The 15,472-nt window shown below is 38.2% G+C and overlaps 1 protein-coding gene across 1 annotated transcript in view; it reads left to right on the top strand.

Moving 5' to 3' along the window:
- vsig8a (V-set and immunoglobulin domain containing 8a) overlaps window positions 1-11,722 on the top strand; it is a 77,662-nt gene extending 65,940 nt beyond the window's left edge. The window contains exon 7 of the mRNA XM_030148357.1: window positions 11,518-11,722. Within this exon, the coding sequence (XP_030004217.1) occupies window positions 11,518-11,722 (205 nt within the window). The remainder of the gene's footprint in view (window positions 1-11,517) is intronic.
- Window positions 11,723-15,472: the final 3,750 nt, after the last annotated feature.

Raw genomic sequence — 15,472 nt, 5'->3', positions numbered from 1 at the left:
GAATTCAACAAGAGTTAAAGTAAGTGCAATGTAAACATCGTTTTGATTCGCGTACGTATGTCGCATAGTTCTTGACGTCTCTCATCCCGCTCAGTGCACGCACGTTGATTTGCTGATTTGCTTTTTGGACTGACCAATGAGGAGAGGGTCTCAGCTCACGGTCACAGACAGCAGGAGCAGGGTTTCTGTGCAGTGCAATGGCTCCAGGCAGCGGACAGTTTCATTTATAAGCAAAAGATAACCAGATATTTTCGTTATGCTCGAGCTACCCAGGGCCCTTCAGAGGTCGTGGGCCCCTGGGCAATTGCCCAGTTGCCCATATGGATAATCCGGGCTTGACTGTTAAGCATTGTGATGGTGAAATAACATCACTGACAACCAAATCATTTAAAAACTGTAGAACATGTAGTTACAAATTCTCAGTCATTAAACTAAATCACACCCAACTTAAAGTGTGAGGGATGGTCCTTTTTTCCCCATTATGTAGTTCAGGTTAAACCTAAAGTCACAGATTTACTCAAATGCCTGCATTTAAATCTGCTTGCATATTACTTAGTAGTTATACTCCACATTTTGATGCCTTGTAAATGAACAGACACTATTAGGTGAGGCAGTTATTTTTTATTAAAAAAATTAAACAAAGGTGCAAAAGAAATTTACAGAAATAAAAAGTAAATAAACATCTGTGGCATCTGGCCAAGTGTTTGGACAAACCTACCCAGGACTGCCAGAAATCCTGTCTGGAAGGCCCTTTCCTGCTGACTAAAATGTTGTGCTTCCTCACGAAGCAGGTTGAATTCTTGCCTGCGAAGCTCTATTTCCTCTGCTTGCTGGCTGATAAATTGTTCATGAAACCGGTCGCGTTGTTCCATGCTGGACCTCAACATTTCTTGGTTCCTCGTCTCCATCTCCTGAAGTGCCTCAAGGAATCCTTGATCCCGCTCCTTCTTTCGCTTTCCTGGGTGGCTGAGAGGGACTGGAGAGGAGGATCAAGGGCTTCTGGCGGCCGAGGGCCCAAAGGAGCTCACGCTCACGGCGTCGGAAAATGGCGAGCCTGCCTGTTCCACTTCAGCTGGAAATCAAAACACAAAGAATAAGTATTCAGCCCACGGCAACAACATAAGAGGCCGTTTACACATAGTAGGTTCATAGTGGAACTAACGATTTTTTTTAAAATTCTTTTCAGGATTCTGATTGGTTAATGGTCTTGAGCAGTGAATTCTGGGATGTAGCCATACTATACAACCCCCTGAAAGTAAAGCTAATTCATTCTACAGTTGAAGCGAGTCTGTATGTTTAAAACTCTAACTAAAAGTTACCATACATGACTGACGGTTCTCCGATTTTTTTTTTTTTTTTTTTTTTTTTTTTTTTTTTTTTTTTTTGTGTAATACGGAGAGGGTAAATCTCTGTTTACAAAAAATACCCAGCTATGTATAAACGCAGCCTAAATTGTGTGTGCCGCTAAGTACTATTACAGCATATAATGAACTAAATAGTGAATATTTCTGTGGTTTACCTTCAATGCATTGGACCACCGTTGCTCCATGCATGCTTTCAAGTAATGAAGTTGCTGAGTCCTTTGTTTGCATCGTATAAGCAGGTCTGTGGCCCAGGATAGCGTCCAGTTGATCATACCACTTGTTGGTATGGCGGTCGGATCCATTCCAGCTATTGTGGTCCTTCAGTTTTTTTGTAGTCTTGTTTTAATTTCTTGAGTTTCTGTCAAATTTGTTTGAGAGTGTGTAATGTTCAGCTTTGCCACCTTGTTTGCTAACTTTAAATAGACACGGTTGTTTCACGTCGCCGACTCCAACTCTGAATTTCTTCACTGTAAATGCTCAAAAGAGCCTGGACCTCGTTGTCCATCCACTTGTCATATTTTTCGGGATCCATTTTCCAAAGTACAATATCTCAAACGAAGGCAGCTGTAGTAAACAAAAGAAAGTTTGCTTCCGTGTAGTGGCTTTATGGCGGCAGAGCAGACTGTAGAACGCTGCAAGTGTAGTCCACCAATCAGCGTTCTCAGCACACAGCTCTGCCCCTAAAAGTTCCTGGTAATCTGGAAAGTACTACCTCCCTACCTGGAACTTCTTCGGGGTAAATTCGGGGCTGGGGGAAAGTCATTTACCCAGGTAATTTTTGGTGCAAACGCACCAGCGCTTTTGAAAGTTCAGGGTAATGTGGAAAGTTCCTGCGGTGGAAAAGGGCCTTATTATACAGACAGCGCACAGCTTCCAAAAAAAAATACAAGACAAAATAAGTCACTTTTGGGAAGAAATACCTCCAGGTTAAAGCAGGTCAATGTGACAGATTCAGTACTTTATTCAGTTCCTACAAGTAAAACGTCATACATTGTGTAATTAATTACATTGCGGTAAAAAAAATTACCAGTATTTTTGGACTGTGCGCACGCCTTTTTTTTTTTTTTTTTGTTGTCCACAGCCACAGTCTCAATGGTCATCCAGGAATGCCAGCCTGGCATTTAAGTCCGTCAGCTGTTGCTTCACGTCTGCTGAAAACTCCTGAAACTGTCGTTTGTTGTTGTATTTGACGAGACTGAAACAAGTGCAGAACCAGGAGCTCTGTAGGAACAGTCTTTATTCATAGGCAGACAAGCAACAGACAAGGGGCAGGCAGCAGGTGAGTCGGGGACAGGCGATGGGTCGGTAACAGGGAAAGCCAGTGGAGCACAGACAGGAGACGTAGTCAGGGACAGAAGGCATGTCAGTTAACCGGGGAGCAGGCAGGGAGATGTGGTCAGACACAGGCAGGTGGATATCCAGTCAGCAAGCAGGGCAGGTCAGAGACATCAGGATCAAAGGTTCAGGCAGGAAAAATGCTGGATAGTCACACACAAAGGTAGAGAACAATCTGACAAAGAACAGAGGGCAGAGGGATGAATATATATGCCCAGCCTGATGAGGTTCAGCTGTGCTCACAGGTGAACGGAGTTAACTGATTGGGAGGTGAGAGTGTGTGAGAGAGAGAGAGAGAGGCAGCAGAGCAGACAGGGATGTGACAGACAGCCCACTAATAGTGGACAGTGTTTTCATTTCAAAGTCTTGATTTGGATTTTGAGAAAGTTGTGTCATTGTCTGCTCAGGCACGTCACCCAGTCCACGCAAAGGAGTTTGCGGAGTAAACGAAAGACGACATCCGGCCATTGTAAAAACGAAGTTTATAATTTCAAATACTGCGGTCTGAAATGAAATGGTTTGGTAAACATACTGTACTTATATACAGTACAGGCCAAAAGTTTGGACACACCTTCTCATTCTTTGCATTTTCTTTATTTTCATGACTATTTACATTGTAGATTCTCACTGAAGGCATCAAAACTATGAATGAACACATGTGGAATTATGTACTTAACAAAAAAGTGTGAAATAACTGAAAACATCTCTTATATTCTAGTTTCTTCAAAGTAGCCACCCTTAGCTCTGATGACTGCCTTGCACACCCTTGCCATTCTCTTGATGAGCATCAAGAGGTAGTCACCTGAAATGGTTTCCTAACAGTCTTGAAGAAGTTCCCAGAGATGCTTAGCACTTGTTGGCTCTTTTGCCTTCACTCTGCGGTCCAGCTCACCCCAAACCATCTCGATTGGGTTCAGGTCCGGTGACTGTGGAGGCCAGGTCATCTGGCGCAGCACTCCATCACTCTCCTTCTTGGTCAAATATTCCTCACACAGCCTGGAGGTGTGTTTGGGGTCATTGTCCTGTTGAAACATAAATGATGGTCCAACTAAACGCAAACCGGATGGAATGGCATGTCACTTCAGGATGCTGTGGTAGCCATGCTGATTCAGGTTGCCTTCAATCTTGAATAAATCCCCAACAGCGTCACCAGCAAAGCACCCCCACACCATCACACCTCCCCCTCCATGCTTCACGGTGGGAACCAGGCATGTAGCATCCATCCGTTCACCTTTTCTGCGTCGCACAAAGACACGGCGGTTGGATCCAAAGATCTCAAATTTGGACTCATCAGACCAAAGCACAGATTTCCACTGGTCTAATGTCCATTCCTTGGGTTTCTTGGCCCAAATAAATCTCTTGTTTGTTGCCTCTCCTGAGCAGTGGTTTCCTAGCAGCTATTTGACCATGAAGGCCTGATTCACGCAGTCTCCTCTTAACAGTTGTTGTAGAGATGTGTCTGCTGCTAGAGCTCTGTGTGGTATTCATCTGGTCTCTAATCTGAGCTGCTGTTAATTTGCGATTTCTGAGGCTGGTGACTCAGATGAACTTATCTTCAGCATCAGAGGTGACTCTTGGTCTTCCTTTCCTGGGGCGGTCCTCATATGAGCCAGTTTCGTTGGAGCGCTTGATGGTTTTTGCGACTGCACTTGGGGACACATTCAAAGTTTTTGAAATTTTCTAGACTGACTGACCTTCATTTCTTAAAGTAATGATGGCCACTCGTTTGTCTTTACTTAGCTGATTGGTTCTCGCCATAATATGCATTCTAACAGTTGTCCAATAGGGCTGTCAGCTGTGCATCAACCTGACTTCTGCACAACACAACTGATGGTCCCAACCCCATCAATAAGGCAAGAAATTCCACTAAGTAACCCTGACAAGGCACAGCTATGAAGTGAAAACCATTTCAGGTGACTACCTCTTGATGCTCATCAAGAGAATGCCAAGGGTGTACAAGGCAGTCATCAGAGCTAAGGGTGGCTTCTTTGAAGAAACTAGAATATAAGATATGTTTTCAGTTATTTCACACTTTTTTGTTAAGTACATAATTCCACATGTGTTCATTCATAGTTTTGATGCCTTCAGTGAGAATCTACAATGTAAATAGTCATGAAAATAAAGAAAATTAGAAGGTGTGTCCAAACTTTTGGCCTGCACTGTATGCTCATGTCACAGCAATTCCCGGCAGTTGGAGAGAATTTTCGGTGCTGACTGTAAATTCCCACTAATAGGTGTTAATTTGAAGTTCCAAAGCAATTTACAGTGACGTTAACTGACAAAAACCCCGCTTTTCATGCAGTGCAAATGGGTCATATCTGATGACCATGAAAAGATGACAAACTGTATTTTACACCAGTTCTTTACATGGATTGATAGGATTAATGGATCAACAGGTATAAAACAGTTTAGATCAGACTTTGGACATTTGGATGTTTGGGTCTTTATGGGTTAAGGAGCCAGAACGTTAACACCAACATCCAACAATGAATGGCTCAGAGAAAAACCTTCTTATAGTGACCGTCATGCACATATGTGGTAAAATTTTGCAACCTGTGTGATAAGTATTTAAGATCGACTGTTAAGAGCAATGCACAGGTTGGATTGGAGGTGAAGATGAGATTCAGGGTGAACAAAAGTGTTAGTGATGTGTGACAAAAGAGCATCAGCAAGAGTTTAGAAACAAGGTGTACAGGATGGTTCTTAGTAATTTTTCGAAGTTAAACTGGACTGGTTAGTTCACCAGCCAATGAGCCATTGTGACAGCACTGTCTGATATAGTCTTTGTTAGCAATTTCTTTAAACATCATCTCTGACGAAACTACAGGTTGGATTTGGACGATGTCTACGAAGTCTGTGCACAGTTTTGAGATTTTGATTTTTGAAGAATTTGGCAAATATTAAAAATTTGCCTATTTACCTGTAATGGACCATATTTTGATGACTTAAAACATGGAAATGGTTAAACCAGGTATCAGCAATTCTAAATTAATGTTTTTTAATGCCACTTTAAACAAATTTAATGCCTGTGTCCAACTGCAGATAGTTTTACATTTACATGATGGTTTCCTTTGACAGGCTTGAACCAGGTTCTGAATAGTCCCTCCTCCAGTCAATTCTGCTAAAACTTGCATTTTCCCATTTTTTCCGATATTTGCTAATATTCCCTCCACACTTTCGCCACAGCATGAGCACGCTTACAGCATGTTACATTCCAAACATCGTGACTTTGTGCATCAGCCATAAACAATAGCCAATTTAAGGGTTCCGCCTGTCAATCATCACACTATACTTTCAATCAAAATTATTAAATGTTTATATAATCAAAATAAATTGTGAATAACATTGGGTTTTTTTTCCTCCATTAAGTATATTAAATTTTTTAAGGCCACTGGACATCGAATTTAATGCTTTTTAATGGCATTTAAGGCCTTTATTTTCACAATCTATCTAATGACTTTTAATGCTTTTTAATCACCTGTGGAAACCCTGTAGAGATATCAGTATAGTTACTATTGAGCACTGATAGGAAGTCGTATATGGACTTTCATTTGGGTCCATGACTTTTGACCCTGAGTGACCTTGAAGGGTCAAACTCAAGGTCACCACTTTCTATTTTTCAACAATCTTCTTCTCTAAAACTACAGGGTGGATTCTTTTCATTTTTTTTTTTTTAATGGAGTTTCTACAGTCAGGAGAAATTTAGATTTTTGACATTTTTATGATATTTTTTTTTTAAAATATTAAAACATTGCCTTTACCTCTAATGGGCCATACTTTGATAGCTTATAAAATAGAAATTGTTAGAGATATCAGTATAGTTACCACTTAGCACTGATGCAAAGTCATACATGGACCTGAATTTAACTTGTTGCGTTATACTAACACAACTGCAGAACCTGAGAACCTTGTGCATTCAAGTTATTATTGATTCTTGATAGAACAAGCCAGTAAGATACAGGGCCACTGATCAACATCTCGTGGTCAAATCAATCCCCAAATCCCCTAGGTGCATGTATTGTTTGTGGAATTTTATTAGATACAACATTAACAAACTAACTGTAAAAGGCAAATATTAAAAATAAAATAAAACAGAAAAATATGAGATGGAATGAATTGCACTAATATAATTCCTCTACACAACAATACTATGAGGAAAAGAGAGGCTGTATTTTTCTATGTGCAGAATAACAGATCCAACCAATAGATGTTTCATTCAATCAGAGCAAACCCAAATCTCAAAAATGTATTTCCTCTGATTTTAACAAAAGTAAATCTAGTCATTTAAGCAGCAGAAATAAGACTCCTTGGCCTGAACAGGAGCATAAAATGCCAAAAAGCGATCAGACTCTCTGACACTTGAGCTGATCCCAGCGAACACTGCAAAGTTGACATAAACGCAGAATGCAAAGCAGCTCCCAAGTGTTGGCAGCGGTGCAGATGAGAGGAGATTGTAACTGTGCGATTCTTGTCTGTGTTTGCCAGTTGAAATCAACACCAGATTGAAGTTTATCCTTCAGTAGAAAAGAAGCAGTGGAAGGAGAGAGGGAGAGCAGGAGCAGAGGCATAATCTGCTTTCACAAATACCGCATGACAAGCATTTTAGTCAAGTTTGTATTGGTCAAGGACAAACAAGGCAATGATCATTTTACCAAGTTCAAACTGAACAAAAACAAAATTGTGTTGAAAGCCTTATTTATCCCTGTCACAAAATCCTTACAAACAACTGAAGGTCGATTCATTCACATTTCAGTTTAAGCAAAACTTTTATTTATAAAGCACATTTTATTTCAGATACAAGCACAATGAGTATGAATATCAGCATAAAAGAATAAAACTGCAGACAGAAACCCGCTGAATACAGTACTGTTTCATAGTTACTTTTCTAGAAGACAAACGGAAACTGATCGAGTGAATCAAGAATAAGATATCATTAATGTATTAAAGAAAGACAGATGACAGAAATACAACTGAGAATTAAAATTATAAAACAGTATTTAGTTAATCCTCAAGTTGTGTACAGGTGTAACAGGCTAAAGAGTTCCCCCGACCAGAATATACCCAGGGTTAACTTTGGCCTGTTACACCGGTCCAATTTGACCGATTTAAAAGTATTACCCCTGAAAAATGTTGTTAATTGGATCAGACTGACCTATAAGATTCCATAACTTTGTCCACAAAGAGGATTTTAACACACAACATAAATTACATTCATTTGCATAAAATTTTGTGTGTTTCATTCAGCTTCTATACACTCTTGCATGAGTCTTTAGAAATGAATAGGGGAGGCTACAAGTAGTGTAAAAAACTGAGCTGAGGTACATCCTCGTTTGTCAAATGGACACACACACACCTTGGGTTCTATAGAAACCACTATAGCAGTGTTTTTCAACCTTGGGGTCAGGACTCCACGTGGGTCGCCTGGAATTCAAATGGGGTTACCTGAAATTTTTAGTAATTGATAAAAAAAACCCAAAAAAACACAAAACATCTTACTAATAAAATAATTGGTGAGTTGAGACAATCACGATCCATAAAAGACATGACAAACTGAAGCTGAAACTGAAGCACTGTGGTACTGTTTATCTGTCAAATGTTCATTGTGGTCAGTTTCAGATGCTGCAGCTCTTTCATAATTCATAGTTTGAGTTATTGTTTGTTCAGTATTAATTGTCAGCCTTGTAAATCCAAACTGGGCTGACTGTACATATCCTGACCAAGGAAAATAAAATTCTCACTTTGTGCAGTAATCTACACCTGGCTTTTCTGCCTCCGTCCATAATAATATACATTATATTGACTAAATGTCATCTAAAATTAACGTTTATTTGCAACATAGTATAGCAAACAAATCAAAAACGATGACTGACGAAAAATGATCAAAAACAAATTAATTTTAACAAAAAAAAAGTCTCCATTTTGAATGTCTGGGGTCACCAGAAATTTGATGTTAAAATGGGGTCACGAGCCAAAAAAGGTTGGGAACCACTGCACTACAGGAACCTTTGCCCAGAAGATTATCTCTTCCACAGAAACACCTGTTGGCCATTCTCACAAACAATTTGACTGCGCTTCCAATAATACTGAACTTTTATCGTAGCTTTGGTATGTAAGGATTTTCTTAGGCCTTGCTCACAGTTCATTGGACGGCAGTATCGTGGCACATATATCCAAAGAAATGGATTTTAAAAAGGCTATTAGAAGGAGGTGATCCAAACAGACATCAAAACATACATGGGTCTTTTGATTCTGACTTGAGTACAGATCCAGAAACAAATCTACTAGCAGTTTATGGGATGCAGAGTCTGATCGGTCAGTTTTTATCCCACAGCCATCGGGCACAGGGGTATTGTTGTACCTTACTGTGTCCATGTGTGTTTCCGTCTGTGCATCAGTGTCATCATAATTACTCTTCATCAAATCCTCCAGTCTCCTTCATGTTTGGTATTTAGATGGAACCTGAGAAGCTCTTGGATGAGTTCTTGCCAAAAAACTTGTCCATGATACCACAAGTTGTGTTAAACCCTTTAATCTACTATTCATCAGTGCCCTCTGGTGGTCAAGTAATACAGCTATACTACAGGGTGTCCCATAAAGTCTCCATACATAGGAAAAATAAACGTTTCTTGACATAAACCATTTTTATTTATATAATATGCTCTATATGACTGCCATTTTGTCGGGAACACATTACAATGCGTGTCCTCCACTGCTGAAGAACTATAAAGAAGAAATATAAAGAAATACATGTTAGAACCATATATGTATGGAATGTATTATGTCTCCTATGTATGGAGACTTATGGGACACCCTGTATGTATGTGTCAAAAATAGTCATTCTGAACACATCATCTAATATCAGATATTTAGATAATTCCTGAGGTCAATTTAAAACTTCCTTGACACGTTTCAAGGTGTTTCTACCCTGTCATTTTATGCACATCATCAAATATGGTTAAGTGTTCTAGGTAATTATTTTGTTCTATCGTTCTGTGAAGTGTTTCAAGTTGTTTTCAACCCTTTATTCCAATATTTATCAGTGCCCTCTGGGGGCTGAGGGATTAGGATGTACTAGGTGTTCCAAAAATGGTCATTTTGGACATATTATCAAATATGGTTAAAAAGTATTCCAGATAATTACTACGGTCTATCTTACCATTCCCTAAGGTGTTTCACGTTGTTTCTACCCTTTATTCCAACAATCATCTGCGCCCTCTGGTGGCCAACTGCTAAGGCTATATGCGCTCCAAAAATGGTCATTTTAGACATGTCATCAAATATTGTTAAAAACTGTCGTAGATGATTACTAAAGTCCATCTAAATGTTCCTTGAAGGGTTTCAAGTTTATTTGACCCTTTATTCCAACATTTGTCATTGCCCTCTGATAACTGAGTGGTAAGGCTACATACTGTGCTCTTCAAAACTGGTTATCTTGGACACAGGAGGAGGACACAGGAGACGGGACACAAGCTTTTGCATAAAAGCCTCAAAAAAGTGCCAGATCTTTCAATGGCAGGTCTGAATTGGAGTATTTCCTATGTTTTTAGCATCTTGCAGAAAATATTGGGCATGTCTTAAAGGGGTCATATTTTGCTAAACCCACTTTTATTAGTCTTTGGTACATTTATTTGTCTATTTGGACCCTAATAGTTCAAAAAGTTTGACTTTGAACCCTCCAGGTGCTGCAAAGATATTTCATATTGATTTTGGAAAAAATCAAGTTTATTCCTACAACCCGTTTGACTCCCTGCTTAATTTGTTACTTCTAGAACTAGTTACATCATGACATTTGCACATATAAGGTCAAGACTTCCGACGAACATTTGTCCGAGTACGACATAAATGTTTATCAGCAGTAGCGGTTGTAGTCCATACTGAAAATATGTCCAAACTTCGAGCTGATTACCTTAAACGTTCAGCTGTATTAACAAACGCAAGTGGCTGAATGCGACAGAGCAGCACAGCCAACAACCTGGAGGGGGTGGGGCATGAAGTGTCTCATGTGCATTTAAAGGGCCAGCGCTCAAAACCACCTTTCTGGTGTCATTACTCAGAAATAGGGTTGAAGATGGACCTGTGGAGTTGAATTAATGAAGAATTCAGACCCAAGTATAGCATTTACAGCTTATGTAGACCACAGGGAAGTGTTTTAAAATGCATAATTCCATTTAAAAAAGGCAAAATATCACTCCTTTAAATAATTGATTGTATACATTTTCACACATGGCTTGTGTTGTGTAGTACTACATATTTGTTGTCTTAAATTTGTACTGTACTGTAGATCTAAATGTATCAATGTACAAAACAGAGCAAACGTAATACATTTTCTGTCAGGAATAAGCAACTTTTTACATATGCAATTGTGAAAATAATAATTTAATTTTGTGAAAAATGACAAATTATCAAACTGCTATAAAAGTGTTATTCATACTCTCTGTTGTAAATTTAATGCACCTGTGCCTGAGATTACCAGAGAGAATAAATGTGGGATATAATTAGAGCAAATTTAGGATTCATGAAAATTTAAAGACATGGTCAAAAATATAAAGTATCTGTTAACAGTAAAACAAAGCTAGTCTGGGTAAAAACAGAATGAATATTATCAGCCCCACTACAGATTAAAATTAAGAAAATGAATGTAAAGCTCATGTTATGAACACAGTGTATGTCTGCTTCCCTTCTAAACCACTTTTACCATGAAATAGAATCAAGTTGTTACTCCCGGAGTAAAAACAACTGAGCTGAAATATCTCTAAGGGTGGACAAATCCTCTAACATGCTCATTGTTTTCCTTCTCCTCTGCTGTGATGTCAAACAGAGAGGACGTTCCGCCTCCTGAGAGCCGCCCGGTCAGTCGGCGAACCAACCGAAGCAGCGGTCGACACCCACAGGTCACCTACAGCCACGTAGGCGAGACCGAGGCGAGCTGTTTGGATGAAGGACACGCTCGCACGCCATCCACCACCTGCAGCCACATATATACACCGGTCAAATACAACAGCAAGGACGGGTATGCAGTGTGAGGAGAGTTTGGCGCCTGATGGCAGTTTGGACTGAGGAAACTGAGAATCTGGAACAGTGAGCACCGAGCACAATGTGATTTTCTCTGATTAAGCTCCAACTGAGTTTCAAAGCCGTGTGATGAATTTATAACACTGTCCAATAAAAGTGCCTCAGGATGACACACAGTGGATCTTATATCCTCAACTTACTACATATAATATTTACCATTTTTATTTCAGTTATGAAACTGCCTCTGACAATACATTCTGGAAAAACACTGCTGTGTAGGAACTTGACAAAATACAATACATTTTCACCTCATTTTGTACTAATACACCACACAGCTTGAATTAGTACATAATATTACTTCATAGTTTTTCATATAATAGTGGTTACTACATGTTGCTTTCGTACTTTTCTGATAAAAATAGAATAATACACTGCATTATGTAATAAACAACTCTCTTTATTATTCCTGTAGGAGAGTTCCATCTGCATTTTACCCATATTATATATACAGTACTTAGCATTAACATAAGCAATTAGCACATAGCACACATAAGGAGCAGTGGCTATTTATCAATGTTCTTGACTGTTCTTGCGTTCTCGTGAAACATCATCAGTTGTGGTCCAAATACTGATCCATTTGAAAGTTTGCATAAACCAAGAACACATGGAATACCCAGATATTCTTATCTCCTAGCTCAAACCAAGGATGCACCGATTGGTGGCTCGTGTAGACTTGGCCAGCAAATAATCCAAGATGCACATCGTGTTACTCTCGATTATATGGCAGCTTCTGTCATAACTAGATTCAGAAATGTTGAATTGAGTAGATGACTGTCACCAGGTGATGGGATATAATGTTAGAACACGAGCAAGAGGCAGAATAGTAAGAAATGTTTTTATTATCATAATATGGAATTCAACAACATTTATTTCCGTTTTGAAAAATATACAAAATGTATAAATGACATGTAAGTAGTTGTACAAATGTGTTGAAATCAAATTGAGTGACACTGTGATGATTTGAGAGAAATGTGTTAGGGAACTGATAATAGAAATAAAGTTCACAAGTAGGCTACACAGCTGTTTCAATTAGAGATTTGCGTTCTTAGAAAATCCATTCTCTGGGACCGTTCTTACCAAGACCCCACTCTGCAAACTTGATATTGAGAAAATGGCCAGTGAGTTATCATTGAAGGTAATATGGGTGTTTTTGATCATGTCAACACTTTATCTGTCAAAAAACATCTATCTATCTATCTATCTATCTATCTATCTATCTATCTATCTATCTATCTATCTATCTATCTATCTATCTATCTATCTATCTATCTATCTATCTATCTATCTATCTATCTATCTATCTATCTATCTATCTATCTATCTATCTATCTATCTATCTATCTATCTATCTATCTATCTATCTATCTATCTATCTATCTATCTATCTATCTATCTATCTATCTATCTATCTATCTATCTATCTATCTAAACAAGCGGAATTTTTTACTTTATATTCAGCAATTTCAAATGACCATACATTCATTTCTCATTGTCTTTCATTCAGATAAAACACACAAAAACTAAAGTAATTGGGTTGTAAAGGACCTGTTAAATCTGGGGCTATTTGTTTCCAGTGGGAATCATTTCAGTGTAACAGTCATGTATTAGCTGATAGCAGAAACTTCATTCCTTTAAACCAAGTCATAATCAGAAAACAGCAAAAGTAAGATGACATGTCTGATCATGGCTTCATCATGCAACCTTTATTTTTGCTCTTCTTTGTCCCCTTTAGTGAGTTTTATTGGTAGAAATAATACTTTAACTGCTGAATCTGCTTAGTGTTAGTTTAGCGCTACAAAGTTTGGCACATTGGTCTGTTTTATTAAATTATTCATGACAAACACTGGTTTCGGACTGTTAGCTTGTTTAGATATTTGTTCATTTAAATGCTTGTTGTCTGGATTGTGTTCTGTTGTCTAACAGTTGGTTTTGTTGAGCTTTTAGTGTCTATTGCTACAAGCGTTGTGTAGCTGCCTCAGGTAATGGGAGCAACTGGGTTTCAGAGGCTACAGTTAGTTTAGCGTGACCCCTGACCCCATGACAAGAAGCAGCACGAACAATTAGAAACATCTGGCATGTGTTGAATGAAACCTGGTGTAAAAATATCAGGAAATTAATGCAGTAAATCTCATATTGTCTGAACAAAAGGATTAAAGACATATTATGTGCAAAGGGAGGTCACACTAAATACGACCACTTTGGTTTATAGATCGGCTAAAATTTGCTTAGAGGTCTTATATGTCTTTGTGCATAAGAAATCAATCTAAGTGAATCCCCAAAGGAACTTTGTGTTGGTAAATGCAAGTTCTGCAAATTTACAGGATTTCAGTTCTGTTGCAACATGTTGATGGTCATATGAACTATGTTTTCAGGTCAAAAATGTACAATTTCATAATACTATATTTTTATGTCACAAATGGCCAAGTTATATTTTAACTGAATTTACCTGAAAAACAAATATTCTATTCTTTTAGATTCCCCAACGTATCTTATAAGATTATATACTACATATCACGTTTTATTTTTACAGGTCGTAATATGGAGTATGGTGCTGATCCATCCTGCTTATGTTACGCCAGTACATACATGAAGAATGTCACACGTCACTTTTGAAATCAACAATTTTCTAATAATAACAATTCTATATTATTTACTGTATAGTATGATGATAAACTATACAATAAATAATTCTGATACTAGTTTTTGTACAGGGATCATTAGTGGAAACGGTGACATGGCTGCCGAGCATCAGTATGATGGGATCTGTAACAACCATGTCACATCCGTCCACTGCCACATTTTGTGTTTTTGTGTCAGCTGTTATTGTTTTAGATCCACAATACTAACATTTATGAATAAGAGGATAATTAGCAATAGTAAGTATATAAGTTTATTACTAATAAAGTACTGGTACTGACCAGATCATCATGGGTAATGTCACGTCCGTCCACCACCGAAAGTTTTCACATACACGTGCTATTCAAAATCCAATATCTCTGAAAATATAGCTCCCACTGTCAAATAATATCAGTAGTCTGTGCACAAATGTATTAGCATTATTTCAACACAGTTCTATGCATTTCTTACAACTTTTTTTTTTTTGACAAAAACGGCCACTCATTTGACCCTCTAAGTAAATTTTAGCCAAGATGTTTTTTTCCCCTTAAATGTTTGTTTTTCCTGCTGTACATGCTTTACATATATCCAGATTGGATCTAAATACAGAGACTTAGAGATGCATATGTGTGAACTTTACTAAACCAACAAACCTAATGTTGGACAAGGACTTTTGCACATTATCATATGTACAATATATAGTCATGTTTTGGTTCCTTACCAGTTGCTTAGTTTTATTAATGTAGATCTTTATAGTAAATCATGATGTGTTTTGTGAGCTGGGGTTTTGAAAATGCATAAAATTTGTGTTTTGGGTGTCAAACTGCAAAAGTTTTGGAAGTTAAATGAAACATCCCAGCTACTGAATATAATGAAACTGGTGTTATAGTCGACACTAATCTTATTATAAATACAAGTATGATTTTTTTTGTCCAGTGTTTCTAAAATGAAAATCTCACTCAGGGTTTAATTTCTAACAGGTTGGATCCCTCTAGTGGTTTTATGACAGAACCCTCAAACACACCACTAGAAAGTTTCAGTGTATTTAACAACATTCGCAGTCGCTAAAGTCCTGCATTGAGCAA

Source organism: Sphaeramia orbicularis, chromosome 12 (genome assembly GCF_902148855.1).
Source record: "Sphaeramia orbicularis chromosome 12, fSphaOr1.1, whole genome shotgun sequence".
NCBI classification, from domain to species: Eukaryota; Metazoa; Chordata; class Actinopteri; order Kurtiformes; family Apogonidae; genus Sphaeramia; species Sphaeramia orbicularis.
This window is presented reverse-complemented; position numbering and strand designations above follow the sequence as displayed.